The sequence below is a fragment of the Ambystoma mexicanum genome, chromosome 10 (genome assembly GCF_040938575.1).
Source record: "Ambystoma mexicanum isolate Mex_15411 chromosome 10, UKY_AmexF1_1, whole genome shotgun sequence".
NCBI classification, from domain to species: domain Eukaryota; kingdom Metazoa; phylum Chordata; class Amphibia; order Caudata; family Ambystomatidae; genus Ambystoma; species Ambystoma mexicanum.
Window position 1 is genome coordinate 1,698,692,420 of NC_090932.1, and position 16,452 is coordinate 1,698,708,871.

Consider the following 16,452-nt stretch of genomic DNA (forward strand, 5'->3'; position numbering starts at 1 on the left):
CTGTGCTCGAGGTTGCGGTGTATTGATGTCGCTCAAGGGCAGCCGTCGAGCATCAGCGTAATCCGCAGTAAAAGGGCTTGAGCCGCGCCCGTTGGCTTCAGTTCTGTTTTTCCAACAAAGCTTTTGCTTCGTGTGTACAAAGATGGTCCTTCGGTTCGACAATGTCTTCATCTAACCAGTCTACCCCCAAAACTGGTTTGAAAAAGTGCCAGGAATACTGGAAGAAAATGTCAATTCGTGATCCCCATCGAGTTTGCCTCTGGTGCATGGGTCTGGACCATTGAGTTGACGAATGCGGTTCCTGTCAAGCCATGGCCAACAAAGCTCTCAAGGACGAAGAGGCAAATTGGCAGTGGCGGAGGAATCCTTGAAGTCCGCTTCGAGAAAAAAGAAAGACTCAGTTGAGTCTAGTAAATCCTGATGTAAATCGAAGAAATCTATGTCGAGGAGTCTGCCTTTTTGAAGAAGAGAACAAAGATTTACGACAAAGAAGTGGCGTCACTTATTTCCGTCGTCGTCGTCTGACACTGGGGTTATCAAATGTCCCACAAAGAATGATTCCCCTAAGAAATGGGAGGCCTTCAGAGCCTCTACGATGCAAATCTGTAGAGCGCGGCCCAGACCCCCTGGAAGAAATTGCGTGAAGGCCATGCCCTGGCTCACTCAAAGAGTGACAGAGGGAGGTCAGAGACTAGACGCTCTAAATCCAGTGAAAATTCATCGAGGGTGTCGTTGAGAGAAACCTCTCCGACACCTCACAAGAAGAGCAAAGCACTGGTGCATAAATCAGGCATATATCAGACAAAATGGCGTCGGGTACCAAACCGCCATCGAAGTCTGTGTCGAAGGTTTTCTCGATGCATCTGTTGAAGACCTACTCGTTGCCAGTGCCGAGGACAGCGTCGACCGTTAGCTTGACGGCGCTTACATCTAAAGCTCCTTCGAACGTGTCGAAGCCTGCGTTGACTAATTCGATGCATTTGTCGAGGTCAACGCCGATTCGGGCGCCCATATCGACGCCTTTGTCGAAGCCAAGATCTATTCCTTCACAAGCCACGGGTAACATTTTTCACCCTGTGCCTAGACAAGACTTTCAAGTCCATGGCTTCTATTTACGAAGAAAAATCTTCTGAGGAGGATATTTCCCCTGCTGGGGTAAAATATGGTACAAGGGAGGTTCCTAAGGAACTAATTGATCCTCACTCCAAAATGGCTGACCTCTATGAATGTCTGCAAACAGAGTGGTCTAGATGCATCTCCTGAATTGGATTTTGATAAACCCGAAACTTCTGACCATGCAGACTTGGGATATAGGAACCTTATGAATAGGGTGGTGGAATTCATGGGGTGGAATAGAAATTCCCCCGTTTATGAGCAAGACGACATGACAGACATTCTTAGTGGAGGTCCTCAAAAGGATCCTGTCCTTCCTTTTCACAGTGCCCTCCAGAAAAGGGTTATGGCCACATGGGGAAACCCTAGATTCTGGACCAGCGGTAAATTAAAAATTTGCAGGAAAATACAGACCCTCTTCTTCTGACCCTAAATACTTAACTAAACATCCTACCCCTGAGATTTTAGTAGTCCAGGCAGCCACTTCCACTTGCCAATCTGCATACCCTTCAATTCCCCAGATAGGAACGATAAGAAAATTGATGCCTGGTCTCACAAGATTTTCTCTTCGGGCAGCATGGTCTTAAAGTCAACAAATGTGACTTGCACCCTTGCAAGGTTCATATACACCCTGTGGGATTGTATTACTGTAGCGGCTGAACATATTCCTGAGGGCGAAGAGCAAGATGGTTTCCTTGCGATTGTGAAAGATGGAAAGGAGGCTATGGGGGAATGCCTTCACTGGACACTGCTGACGGCATCAGCAGGTCCATGGCTTCTAGCACTGTGCTACGCAGATTTGTGTGGCTGAGAAAGTCTGGTTTCGCACCGGATGTGCAGGCCAGACTTCTCAATATGCCATTTGACATCTCGAGGTTGTTCGACAGCAAGGCAGATGAAAGTTTGGAGAAGCTGCAGACCTCTAAGGCGGCGGCAAAGTCACTTGGCGCCTCCATACGACAACCTCAGCAACACCCCTAGTCAGGGCCATATTCCTGGAGGGGTCGTCCTTTTTGTTTTTATTCCTCATTTGGAAGAGGAAGAGGACAGACCAGTCAAAGAGGACAAAGGAAATGTCCTCGTGGTGGACGAGGAAAGGGTGCTAGATCAGCCCCAGCAGCAGAATCTGTCCCCTCAGCTGCTGCTACAGCCGCCGCAAAGCCACTCTGAGCTCTTGACCCACAAGACCCCAGTGGGAGGCAGGATCTCTCAGCACCTGAACGAATGGCGGGGCATTACTTCAGATGCTTGGGCACTGAAGACAGTAGCCTGGGGTTACTGTCTTCCCTTTCAAAAAAGGCCTCGGGATCATCCACCGGGATAAAACACTATCAGAATTCCAGATCCGCTCCTGTTGCACGTAATTTTAACCCTGCTAGAGAAAGGTGCAATAGAACATGTATCTGTAGCAGAGAGGAACAAGGGTTGGTATTCCCCATACTTTCTCATCCCAAAAAAGGATGGAGGATTGAGACCCATCTAAGACTTAAGAAACTTGAACAAGTCCCTCAGGAAGGACAAGTTAAAGATGGTAACCCTTTCTCGGATCCTTCAGGCTCTCCAACTCAAGACTGGTTGGTATCATTGGACCTTCAGAAGGCTTACTTTCATGTACCAATCCATCTCAAGCACAGGAAGAACCTGAGGTTCGCGATTGGCAATTCTCACCATCCGTTTTGAGTTCTGCCATTAGGGTTGACCTCCGTCCCGAGGGTTTTCACCAAGCTGATGCCAGTAGTGGCAGAGAGTCTCAGAAGAGGTGGGATTCATGTCTACCCTTACCTGGACGATTGGTTAATCAGGGCACGTTCACCCAAACAAGCCTAGGAACATCTGAACATGACCTGTCACTTCCTGCACAGACTGGGTTTCTCCCTCAATTACAAGAAGTCAAATATGATACCATTCCAAAGACTCAATTCATCAGAGCAGTCCTGGATACTTCCTCAGGCAAAGCCTCGCCTCCTGAGGTGAGAGCTCATCACATTCTGCAGATGGTAACAAAGTTCCAGAGTGCCCAGCGTCTACCGGCCTTCAATTTTCTGAGGTTGCTCGGTCTCATGACATCCTGCATTTTTCTGGTGGCAGAGGACAGATTGAGAATGAGATCTCTTCAATGGGCCCTCAAGACTCAATGGTCCCAGGTTTTCGGGGGATAGGTCAAGTCTTTTGTAAGTTCCGGCCAGTGTGGCTCAAGATCTTGTATGGTGGGCTTGCATGGAAAATGTCGTCAAGGGAGAATCTTTTTGGCAACCATGGCCAGAGATAACAGTAGTGATGGATGCCTCACTCATAGGGTGGGGAGCCCACATCAACGATCTGACAATCGCAGATCGTTGGTTTCCATCGGAGTCCAAACTACACATCAACCTTTTGGAGCTGAGGGCAATCAGACTAGCGCTGAAGGCCTTCCTGCCCTCTGTCCGGGGAAAGAACGTCCTGATAATGACAGACAACACAGTGGCAATGTACTACCTTAACAAGAGAGGAGGTGTAGGGTCACTACCACTGTGCAGAGAGGCAATGCAGCTCTGGTTCTGGGCAATGCAAGAAGGAATCCCTCTGTCAGCTGTTCACCTAGCCGGAGAGCAGAACACGGCGGCTCGGTCGCCCTGAGCAGGCAGAGCAGTTTCTCACAAGTGGGAACTAGCTCGGGAAGTCCTTCGCCCTTTGGGGAACCCTACAAGTGGATCTGTTCACGACCAGTGTTAACAGGAAGTGCAAACTGTACTGCTCAAGGGAATTTCCTCCAAGAGGAGCTCTAGGGTACACGTTCGTAGTGGACTGGGAATTTCCACTCCTCTACGCATTTCCTCCAGTCCCCGCGATTCCTCATGTAATCAGGAGGTTGAGAAAGTTCAGGAAAGCCATGATCTTAATTGCTACGGATTGGGCCAAGAGGACGTGTTACCCGGACCTTCTGGACATGTCCATCTGCCCTCCAATACGTCTTCCACAAAGAGAGGATCTTCTCTCGCAAGAGGAAGGTCGGGTTCTCCATCCAGAGGTCAATACACTCAGCCTTCACGCATGCTTTCTGAGAGGCTGAGACATACGGATTGGTACCTCCCGGATGACGTAATGGAGATTTTGCTTTCGGCCAGAAGGCCAGCAACAAAATCCTTGTATCGGTGTCGTTGGAACAAGTTCAGTAACTGTTGGAATGATAAGAATGTGGACCCATTCCTATGTAATACACCTATGGTACTTTCTTTCCTTTTACACTTGGCCAATCTGGGGCTTCAGGTTGGCACAATAAAAGGATATCTGACAGCGCTATCTATTTTTAAGCACTCATCAGAAGTGTCTTACTTCAAGATACCTTTGATTATCCAGTTCCTGAAAGGTCTCACTAATGTGTACCCTCCAGTCTTCAGGTAACTGTGTGGGATTAAAATTTAGTTATAAAGTTCCTTACATGTATTCCCTTTGAGCCCTTCCACCCTTGTCCACTAAGGCTCCTTACTTTAAAGACAATCCTTCTATTGGAAATTACATCAGCCTGCAGGCTGAGTGAGTTGCATGCTCTCTCTTGTAAGCCTCCTCCCACCATTTTTCATAAGGATAAAGTTATTCTTTGGGCCAAACCCTCGTTTTTACCTAAAATAGTCTGACATCTGTCACAAAAATCACTCTGCCTTCTTTTTATCCACTTCCTCTTGCAAGTAAGGAGGAAGAACGGCTGCGCAGACTGGATCCCAAAAGGGCTCTCAATTTTTATATAGCTAGATTGGCAAACTTTTGGCAAAGTGACCAACTTTTTGTCGGATATACTGGACATAAATTGGGCCTAGTAGTAACGAAACAGACCTTATTCAGATGGATAATTTTGGCAATTACTGAATGCTAAAGATTAGCTCGCAAGAGCCTCCAGATGGGCTAAGAGCTCATCAACTAGGGGCATGGCAACTTCCACGGCTCTCCAGAGGGGTGTCCCGGTACAAGATATTTGTGCGGCCGCCACCTGGTCGTCTATGCGCACTTTCGTGAAACGCTATCCTCTGGATTCCAACTCATCACAAAAAATATAAATTGGTTTTACGTACTCATCCTAGGTTCTCCCTTAAATTAATTTTTGAATTCCATGTCAACCAATCTGTTGAGCTTCAGGCTTTCTTTCAGTAACCCAACTAGCTCAGCTGAGATAAAACTCCACCCACTGGATGTGAGGAGGGCAGTCCTTTACTACATAAACAAGACCAGGCCGCTTAGGAAAACAGAGAACAGAGCAAGTTCCCTATTAGGGAACTCCCGTCTCCTGCACACTATCTGGGGCTTATGGAGCCAAAGTATTCAAAGAGTATCTAATAAAGGTATTTGGTATAGTTTTTGGTTAGACTTAAACCAAGCGTTAATTGAAGCAAGTGTTTTTTTTGCCTAACATAGTGAAAACATAGAGACAGTTATAGAATAGATAATGAATATCTTCTTTTAAAAATGAATATTGCAATTGAATGTAAATTATTACTATCAATTATTCAACTAATCTAGAACATTGTTTAACCTTTTTTAATAGTTTTAAAGTTTTGAATTGCATATAGCCCCTGAAGAAGAGAATAACTCTCGAAACGCGTTGGGCAATCCTGTTTGGACCAATAAATCCTGAACTAAAGATCACAAGTTGTCCTTTGTACTTAAGTGAATATCTATTCTATAACTGTCTCTATGTTTTAACTATGTTAGGCAAAAAAAACACTTGCTTCAATTAACACTTGGTTTAAGTCTAACCAAAAACTCATTATCAAACAAGACACTGCCTTTTACACCAAGAGCTCACTCTGCACGGAGCACTGGGGCTACTCTGGGTTTATCGCAAATGTCCCCTTAGACAGCATTTGCAAAGCAGCTACATAGAGCTCAGTACACACTTTCACTCAGCACTACTATATTGACACCCATTCCAGGGCAGATACACAGGTGGGACAATCGGTTCTAAAACATCTATTTGCCACTGCTCCTTCTCACGACCCACCCCCTTCTCCTAAAACTGCTCACTAATCTATGCATAGCATGTGATCTAAGCAGATCCACAAGCCTCAGAAGGGATACATTACTCACCGTAATCGTATTTCTGATGCTTGTATCTGCTTAGATTCACATGCACCCACCCTTCGTCCCCTGAGAGAATGTGCATAGATGTTATGAGCTTCTGTTATCTATCTGCTTGGATACACCTGTACTCATGCTACACTTCATGTAACCTAATGTCAGAACAAAACAATCTGAGGGACCTCGATGCATGAAGGACCATGGGTACAGTGGACGTCAAACTAGGGATACTATTCCTGGCACGCCCTGTCGACGTCTCTTTTCGAGTTTCGAAAACTTTAATATTCTGCAGCTTCCACTAGATGTCGGCGTATGCATAGCATGTGAATCTAAGCAGATACAAACATCAGAAATACGATTACTGGGAGTAATGTATTGTTTTATATATATCCTATTGCAAAATGTGTGCAATCAATTCAGAGAAAGCGTGATGTACCATGTGTTTTCAACCATTCCAGATGCAGACCACCTACGTCCTTCAAAGTCTTCACTTGAAGATCCCAGTGTTTGCCAATCCCGTTGCGGTGAGTTCAGCACCTTTCTTCGTTGTGATTTGATGGTGCCAATGAGGGTGGGGAATCTTTGTTTGACACATGCAGGACCATCGTATGCAGGATTCCTTCTTCCTAGTCTGTAATCTAGCAAGATTACTCTGTGCTGGCTGGATTCCAAATGTTAGTGTATGCTGTAATGAAAATGGAAAGCAGCTACTTTGAGGATTTTGTTGTTGCACCTGCATGACGGTAGTCCTTCATAAAACAGGTTGTTCTGCTACATCCCTGGATTTACCGGGAGCGAAACAACTGAAAACAAACATACAGCGATTTCTAAACACCGACGATGCTGAGGGTGGAACAGTTCTACATACTGTTAGAATGGATTTCTAAACTCTGGCCTGCTGGACAGATGTTTACGAGGCCATCCTTGTTAGTGGAACAGGAAACACTTCTGGGAAGATAGCCAGGCCAATTCCTGGTAGCTTGGAGAGCGGTCAAGGCTACGTCCAGGAGGGGTGAGAGTGATATGAGGGCTCCTGAGAGCACATACAGTGAAACACCTGGAATTAGAATTACACAGTAGTATACCAAAATATATTTGCATGCATGCCAGCAGTGATCCAATCGGGGACCACCGGGGTCCTCATGCTCACCATACACCCTGGCACCAGTAATGCGGATTGGGACCCGACAGTCCGAACTCACTTCCTGGGGGCCTACACATGACCTGCAGGGACCCACGAAAGAAGCAGCTTTCGTGGACAACTGCATACCCAAATAAAGAAGTCCAAGACCTGCAAGGCCAGGGGGGAAGGTCAAGTGACAAAATGGGCAAAGGAACAGACAAAAGACCTTGTGGCATAGCCATGTTGGGACACTAGCCACAGTCATCAGCAGAATGTGGTAAACGTGCTACTGCTAGGTATAAAGATACCAAAATACAAGAATAAACTACTGCTGCCATCAGTCTGCTCCGATTGCGCAGCACTGTGATGTACTTTGCACAATGATGAAATGTTACCACCAAGTGGAAACAAAGTCGAAAGACTAAGAGAAACAACGTTTCGCAGCTCCGACAGCCTGAAGGATGTGTCGGTTTCCCCATAACAACGAGCAAAAGCCAGTGCAGGGAAGTCAAAGGCTTCCCTGCACTAAGTAAAATTCAGGTCAGATTCAAAAATGAAAAGCAAAACGTTTGGAGGGCCATACAATTGGAGGGAAAGTTGGTATGAAGGAAGATCTTTCCTAACACATAGAATGCTTAGATGGTGTTAACTTGTGGTGTCTACACTCCAATCTATGACACCAGAACAACATCCGCAATTCTTTACAATGTGAGGCTGCCAAAATATAACTCGACCTATTTGTCAAATTAAACAGGTTGGGAGAATGCATATTAGGTTAAGCAAATGACTGCCAACATATCACAGTGGCCTATCCGGCTTTGCTGTTTAAAAATTGAATATTTCTATTTATTTGAAGAACGTGGATGCACATTTATAGATGGCAGAGGCGTTCCGGAAAGGCTGCCTGTACAGAAACACAAAGAAGGGAACAAAGGATGTGCAAATTTCTAAGGGTGCAACGCAAGTGGGACATTAACGGGTGAAAAAGCAACATGTAACTTGCGTGGATAACATTAGCCTGGGGGGGGCACGAGTGCTGCAAAAGAGTGCTGCACAAATATACAACATTGCATTATTACACAGCACTGGATGAAGTGGTGGGGTCTGGTGAAGAGGATGAGGGATTATGCTCCCTCTTTGGTCAGTAGGTGAAGTTTAAGCCAAGCTTTGAACAGATCCGGTGTCAATAGCATTGATTGTGGTGGGCAGTGGGTTCCAATGGAGCAAGGAGAGTATGGAGGAGGTACAGAGGAAGACGGATGTGTACATCTATACTGTCAGCCAGGTACTGAGGAGTAAGACAGTTGATGGCTTTGTTGACAAGGAAAGTGAACTTGTAAAGGGAGCGGTACCTGGAGATCCATCCAGCATGGAGTAGATTGGTAGAAGTGGGGGTTGATCTGGGTAGGTTGTAGAGCTTGCGGGTAGCAAAGTTAAGGACTTTGCCTAGAGAGAGGAAGGAATAGAGAAGGCTAAGGAGTAGGCATGATCAGAAGTCTCATTTGTTTAGCCCAAGTTAAGGAGATTAGAATTTTCGTAGTGTGGTGAGTAAACAAATTCACATTTTCAACAGAGGCAGTGATAGTGTTAAATTGTTGGAAGTTGGGGGGGATTTTTAGAAGAGGATCCCATGGTTGCCATTCCTGGATGAGGGAGCTAGAAGTTCAGGCAGAACAAGAGATTGGAGAGTTAGAGATGGCTTTGGAAGCTAGGAGAAAGATTACTTGCATTTTCGAAGAGTTCATGAGGCAGCGGAGCGCTATCTTGTGACTAATTGCAGCGAGACATCTGATCTGTTCCAAGATTGCTGGGCTGAGGAAAGGAGAAAATGATTTGAGTGCGGTCTGCAAAGAGGTGGTAGTGAAAGCATAGGGCAGAGGTCAAAGGAGAGGAGTTTAAGTTCCAGGAGATTTTAAAGGAACAACCATCCACTTAAGAATGATTTTGCAGAACTCAAGATTCTGAGTGAGGAGGAAGGGCAGAAGTGTCTTTGGTCCGAAAGCGTCAGCGGAGTGGGCTTACCAAGAATGCCAGATTAAAGTGGATCTCCTAGGGCAGGGGTTTGCTGCTCCTTCATCCCTCCTGCTGGTCTCTGTCTTGCACCTCCTCCTCTGACCTCACCTGAATGACTTGCATGTCTTGCTTCCTGTGGTTTGGTACTCTGTCCCATGCCAATCTGGCCCATCTTCCCCACACTGGATGTGTTGAAAGCAGTAAAGGTTACAAGTAGCCGGCCAAGGTCCACCTACTTACTCTGCGTGGACCCTACAAGGATAGTAATGGCTGCACAGGAAGTTGAATGTCCTCATTCGTGTTAGGGCGCCTTGTTCCTAGTCCCATGGCTGAGCGCTTGTGTACTTCTGTTACATCCATGTTGGTCTACGGGTACTCTGTGGTGGCTGTGAGTGCTCACTGTTATTACTCGGCAGCATTGCCAGGTTCCTCTGTCTGCCGTGCAAGAATGTTATTGCTGCCCTCCTCGCTCCACTGGTCTTTCTCTACTGGAAGTGGATCGCAAAACATTGGGTCGCTGTCTGCTGGTGCACGTGGCCTTTCTGTGGCTGGTGTGTGGTACTCGACAAAGTCTCTCACTTTGCTGTTTCTTGCGGCTTCTTTGCTCTAATGGTTGGTCACTAGAGAAAATGCAAAAAGACTGGCAAGCGGCTTGTCGCAGAGGTCTGGCATGAGACAAAGGTGGACTGCTGAGATAGACTGGCATGTAGGGGGCAGGAATTGAGGCCCTCAACTGTCACTGTCCACCTCAAGGGTAGGACTGGCTCTGTATCACATGTTACATACAACAATTAATGGTGCCTGTTTACCGGTCTTGATGATTCAGTCCACAAATGTAACGGAACAAGATAAAGATCAAGACCCATGTGTCATTGTGCAGGCGCCCCCTCCCGAGGGATGCCTCTGCCATTTGCAAATATTACAAGTCATTTCTGATTGAAATTGACATCCATGTTCTTCAAATAATTAAAAATGCAAAATTCAAATGAAGGTCGGGCGTGTGCATAGCCGACAATTTGATTTAGACAACTGTGCTTCCGCTGTTGCCTAGTCATTCCAAATGGCTGTGCAGTCATGGCCATGTCTTCAAGTTAACATCGGCATGTTCCTTCTACTGTCATGTTTTGGTTTTGGACCACACATCTTGTGTAATCTGGCGTGACTGTCATTAAATTGAAATTGTCAAGGAAGAATTTATTTGAAGAATGTCAAATAGCCATTGCTTTCTTGCCTTGCAAAAAGGCGCTTTACTGCAAAGTCGCTGTATAGTTTGAGTAAAAGAATAAGAAAGTGAGTGTATGGTTTGTTTTTGTATTCCTACTGTGACAAATGTGGTGATGTCAACACTTCTTCCCTTTGGAGAGCCCATTCTTTACTTGACGGAGAACGGAGGTCTATGCCAGATAGTTCTCATAGAGGAAGTGTCAAGGGTGAAATCCTTGTGAAAGGAAGATCTCTACTTAACAATCGGGGTATCCATACGGGATCTGCGTCTACCCATGATGCAACCTGCCACTCGGCCCTGTCTGTCCCCTTTGGTTCACACTTTTCTCCCGTTGGCTCTGGTTCTTACCCCACAGTAAAGGAGACTCAACCTTTAAGGAAGTTGCCTTGTTCCTTTCTACCTCACAGGTTAATAACGGGTTCTGATGACATCAACATGAATCCTTGTGACGTCATCATGTCATTTTTATAACTTTAAACCTACTGAAACCCCAGAACCAGATCTCCTCCGTACCATCAGCTTTTCTGTCACTGGGTATTGTGAGAAACCAAAGGGTGTCTCGCCCGCTAGTTCCAGGGATCTCTCTCTCTCTCAGGAGTCCAGGGCACGGCCATCGCCTTTGGATCCAGACCCCGGGTGTGGACCAGTGTGGGAGTATCACCTGGGTGAGGGGTCTTCGGGAAGTGGGATAGAGGCAGCCGATGGTGATGCATGGTATTCCCCTTTTTTTGTTAATCTACCCCATACTATTTTTTTAGGATTTTTCGAAGGCCCATCTCCATTTTACACCAACACTGGGACGAGGAAGAGGGTGACTGAGAGTAACCAAACTAACTCTCACATCATACCTGACATGTCCCATTAATCTGGTCAGACAAAGTCAGGTACGTAAGTGCATACACCAGATACCAATTGGCTCTACTCACATTAATAAAAGGCAACACCTCAAGACACACTCTGAGCAAGGCAGAACACAAGTACGAGCAGAACGTCTGGGACAAAGGCACACCTAATGGCGCAGAGCAACGGACATAGGGACGAGAGCAGCTGGCCAAAATCCCCAAGGATTCCCTACTGGAGGTTGTTGACTCCACACCGTGAAAGACACGCAGAGAAAGTCAGATCCCACAAGTGGAGATTGCATTGTGTTTCAAGGACTCCAGCGACCCTCCTGGGTGAACGGCAGAGTTGGGGAGATGAGGCCAAGCCTGTGGTACTAACCTGGTCTCGTTAATTGAAAGTAGAAAAACAAGAAAGAAGCGCATACAGTTGGTGATTTGGAAAGCGACCCGAGAGGCCGGTGTGTGTTAAAGTGAATGAAGTAGCAACATCATATCACAAGTGAAGGATGCACGAGTGTGGATGAGACGTGAAGAAAGGCAATCCTTTGAATGAACTTTGAAGTAAAAGGCAGCTGTGAGATGATTTTATTTATTTAATTCTTGTAAAGCGCTGTCTTCGACCGTAGGCCTCGGAGCGCTACAATATAACCAACAAATGAACATAGGACATAAAATGGACTGACAAATTTCAGGGATAAAACAGATCCAATTAAATGACAATCCTTAAGTTTGTGTTGGATGACCCACTACCAGCTCATTAGTTATTAAAAAAGGAAGGACGATTACGCCGGCCACAACCAATAACCATACAGTCTGACCAATTTGGGGACCACTCCTTGATCTGCACTTTTCACAGGAATCGAAGGTCCATAGTTCTAATACGACTTTCTCCGATTTTCGATCGTAGCCAAGCCAGCACTTTGTTCTTCTGCGCTTCTCTTGGTTCCGGTTTTTCTATTTTGTTAACATTAATGATGACAATATTTCTACGGTCTGTAGCCCGTTCCTTTAAAACAGGGTCCAAGATCTCTGGCATCGAGGATTTCCTAATACACAAGTCGCTATTCAATGAGGGACAGAACAGTTTTTTCATCAGCATCTTGGATTCCACAGATTTAAAAGAGTTTACGGTCACTTCACCGGTAGGAGTGATGGAATTATGCCGAGTGACTAGACTAGGGACCAGGCATTGGAGTACTTCGTTGGTAGCCACGATGTTAGTAGCATGATTTAGATCAGTCAGGCAGCTTGCATCCGCCTTGTTTGGAACTAACTGTATGCTACCGTTATCTGTTTCACTCTTTATCCAGCCCAGTGAGCTGCCAAATTGTCTTGTTGAAGGAATCAACCCATATCTGAAAGTCCATATTGCTTTCACAGTTTACTGAGTCACTTATAATTCTCTCCTTAACAATCCGAAAGTTACTGATGGCATTTGGTCCTTTGGCACCAAAATTAGGGTTCAGGCAGACTTGCACAATGAGCACGTCCATACTTTTGGAGATTGGGTGCATAGCATCATGAATTACGGAGGTTTGTTTGTTTGTTTGTTTTATTTGGTATAGCGCTCCAGACCCAGGGGTAAATGGGCGCTTAAGGATAGGTTACATAATTACAGTAAATAATCAGTTATACAGTTGTGGCGTTAAGATGCCAAATATAGAATGTACAGGCAGGTAGTAAGCACATTTCAAAGTATGTACAATATATACAGTTGGTACTGATCTTAGTCAATCTATTCAAAGTATGTACAGTAAATGCAGTTGGGACTAAACTTAGTTTATCTGAGGATTTCCTTCTTCAGAAGCCAACTAATGACTGATCTCCTGAACAGTTGGAAGGATTTGGTCAATTTAATACTCAGTGGCAAGGTGTTCCAGAGTTGAGGGGCAAGGACACTAAAGCTTGAGCCCCCCGCTCTTTTGGCGGAGAATCTGGGCACGGTGAGGCAGAGAGTATTGGATGATCTGGTGAGTCTTGAGTTAGGCTTGAAGGAGAGTTTGTTGGTGAGGTACGGGGGGGCAAGGTGATTTAAGGCTTTATAGGTGAGGCAGAGGGTTTTCAGGTCGATTTTTTGTTGGATAGATAACCATTTACAAGATATTCTTATGTGGGAGATGTGCTCTCTCCTGGGGATATTTAGTGCTGCTCTCAGCGCATTATTCTGGAGGATCTGAAGTTTCTTGATTATAGCTTGGTTGGCACCAAGGTAGAGGCTGTTGCAGTAATCAAGCTTAGATTGTATGAGGGCCCTCGCCAGAATGAGGCAGCTGTTTGTGGATAGAAAGGGTCTACAAGCCCTAATTAATTTTCCTGTGTAGGCGGTAGCTGAGGCGGTCATATTAACTTGTTTGGAGAGGTTGGTATTGGCGTCTAGGTAGAAGCCTAAGGTTTTCACATGATTTACAACTGGAATGATGTTGCCATCTATGATGAATTTGGAGTAGTCAGGGCTGAGTTTCTGGAGGTTATTGCGGGAACCGACCAGGAGGAGCTCGGTCTTCTCATCATTCAGGCAGAGGCCGTGTATGGCCATCCATGCCTGAATGATGGCGAAGATTTCGTTGATCCTGGTGGCGTCAGTGTTGTAGTTGCCAGTGATGGTGAGGAGTATCTGGGTGTCATCTGCGTAGTTAGTGTAGGTGACACCCAGATGGTCCAGTTTGTCAAAGAGGGGTTTAGTAAAGATATTGTAGAGGGTAGGGGAGACGCAGGACCCTTGTGGGACACCGCATGTGATGGGGATGGGGTCTGCTGCAGCCACAGATGAAAAAACCCTCATGGTTCTGTTGGCTAGGAAGGATTGTATCCAAGTGACAGCAGAGTGTGAGAAGTGGGCAGCAGAAGAGAGGTGGTTGCAGAGTATTTTGTGGTCGACCAGGTCAAAGGCTGCTGAGAGGTCTAGGAGGAGTAGGATGGCTGCTTTGTTGCTGTCCTTGATGTCATCAATCTGGCTTTTGAGGTCAACAAGGGCTGTTTCTGTTCCATGTTGAGGGCGAAAGCCAGATTGACGCAGGCCTAATAGATGATTGGTCTCCAGGTAATCTTGGATTTGTAGGTAGGCGACTCTGTCGAGGATTTTTAGCAGGAAAGGGACCGTAGTGATGGGTCTGTAATTAGTGGGTATGGCCGGGTCGAGAGATTGTTTTTTTAGGAGGGGGAGAACCCAGGAATGTTTCAGGTTGTTAGGTACAGAATTGGTCGAGAAAGATAAGTTTATTAGTTTGGAGATGAAGGGGGCTAGATCTCGTGCAGCATCTTTGATGATCTGGGCGGGGCAGCTGTCCCCTTTACAATTAGAAGGTTTGAGGGATGCTATGATTTTTTGGATTTCAGGTGTAGTGACCGGTTTGAAAGTAAAGCCGGAGGTGTTACGGGTCAGGGTGGGTACGTTAGGAATGAGGGCATTGCTGTTGGAGAGTTGTTGTCTTTTGGCTTCAATTTTGTTTTGGAGACCAGTAATTTTATTGGCGAGGGCATTTTGGATACTGGTGCACCAAGGCTTGTCCTTCACGCAGGTATCGGTAGGAGGGTTAGGGTTTTCTAGTTCCTTCAGGATGGTGAAGAGTTCTTTAGCCGACGATTGGGCATTATTTATTCTAGTGTTGTAGGTTTCTTTTTTGGTGCGGATTATCTCTTTCTTATAGAAGGAGGAGATGGTTTTGAGATTAGATTTATTTTCTGCAGTGGGGTTGGATTTCCATAAGGCTTCCATCTTGGCTTTCTTTTTTCTTATAGATTTGAGTTCTGGTGTGAACCAAGGGTTCAAGTGGGCTATGGGTTTACCTTTGCGTTCCTTTAGTGGTGCAATAGCATCAATGGCGCTGGTGAGGGCATCATTGTAGGTGTTGACTAGAAGGTTCAGGTCGGCGGTGGTAGGCAGTGTGTTTAGAGAGGGGAGGATCAGAGGTGTGAGGGTCTCCGCTGAGATGTTGCGCTTGTTTCTAGACAGGCAGGCTGGTGCACAGGGGCTCTGCTTGGGGTTGGGATTATTTAGGTTGATTTCAAATGATATGAGGGAGTGGTCAGTCCATACGAGTGGTTGTGGGGCTTTGCAGGTGATATTGCAGTTGTGGGCTGCGATCCAATCTATGGTTCTACCTTTCTGGTGGGTGGGTAGTGTAACGACTTGAATGAAGTCGTGCTCGGATAAGGCATTGGCCAGGGAGGCAGCTGGAGAGTCGTTAGGGTCATTAAATCCTAAATTGAAGTCTCCTAGAATGATATTTTGGGAGTGGGGTTTGGTATTCTCTGCTAAGAGAGTGGTAATGTCTTCCTCAAAGGATCCTGTGGGGCCTGGGGGTCTATATATTAGTTGCATGGTAATGGTACTCTTAGGGGTGGTTTGTACTTTGTAGGTGAGGTGCTCGCAGGACTTTAGCGGGGGGGAGGTGATATGTCTGAAGTCGAGTGAGGATTTGAAAATGATAGCTACCCCTCCTCCGCGAGCATTAGGTCTGTCTGCTCTGAGGATAGAGTAGTTGTCGGGGACGGCTAGTGTGAGGTAGGGTCCAGCTGCTTCATGTAACCAAGTTTCTGTAGTGGCAAGGAAGTCGAGGTCTCCTGATAGGATAATGTCAGCAATTTCGGTGGGGTGGGCTACTAGAGATCTAACATTGAGTAGTGCACCTTTTAGAGCAGTTGTGTTAGTGGTCTTAGCGCTTTCCTTAGTGGTTGAGGTCTTAGTCATAGGTTTGGTAGGCAGTTTGCTAGATGTGGTGGGGAGTCTATCGCCAAGTCTATTATTGCGGTCTTGGAGGGTGGGGTAGGTTGTGGGGCAGTGATCTAATGGGTTGGGAAGGAGAAAGTTGGAGGCAGTATGGTTGGCATTTGTTGAGTTGGTGCTGTTAGGTGGGATGTTGGCTGGTGTGGCCTTGCTTTTAGCGATGAGTTGTTGGTGAGGGGTGTGTGTGAAGGGTGGAAGGGAGGGGAGGAAGGGTGTGGGGCAGGGGATGGGGTGGTGCCTAGGGCAGCCTAGTTTGGCTAGTCCATTGTTGTATGGTATGTAGCTGTTGTTGCTACATGGCGTGTTATTGTTTAAGATGCAGAAAGGGAGCATGGTGAGTATGAGCCAATGGATCATAATT

General features: G+C 46.1%; 1 protein-coding gene across 2 annotated transcripts in view; it reads left to right on the forward strand.

The window, feature by feature from the left end:
• Positions 1-16,452, forward strand: part of SLC15A4 (solute carrier family 15 member 4) — a 492,322-nt gene that overhangs the window by 209,775 nt on the left and 266,095 nt on the right. For both annotated transcript variants that reach the window (XM_069620125.1, XM_069620124.1), the window contains exon 4: positions 6,621-6,686. In XM_069620125.1, the coding sequence (XP_069476226.1) occupies positions 6,621-6,686 (66 nt within the window). The remainder of the gene's footprint in view (positions 1-6,620; positions 6,687-16,452) is intronic.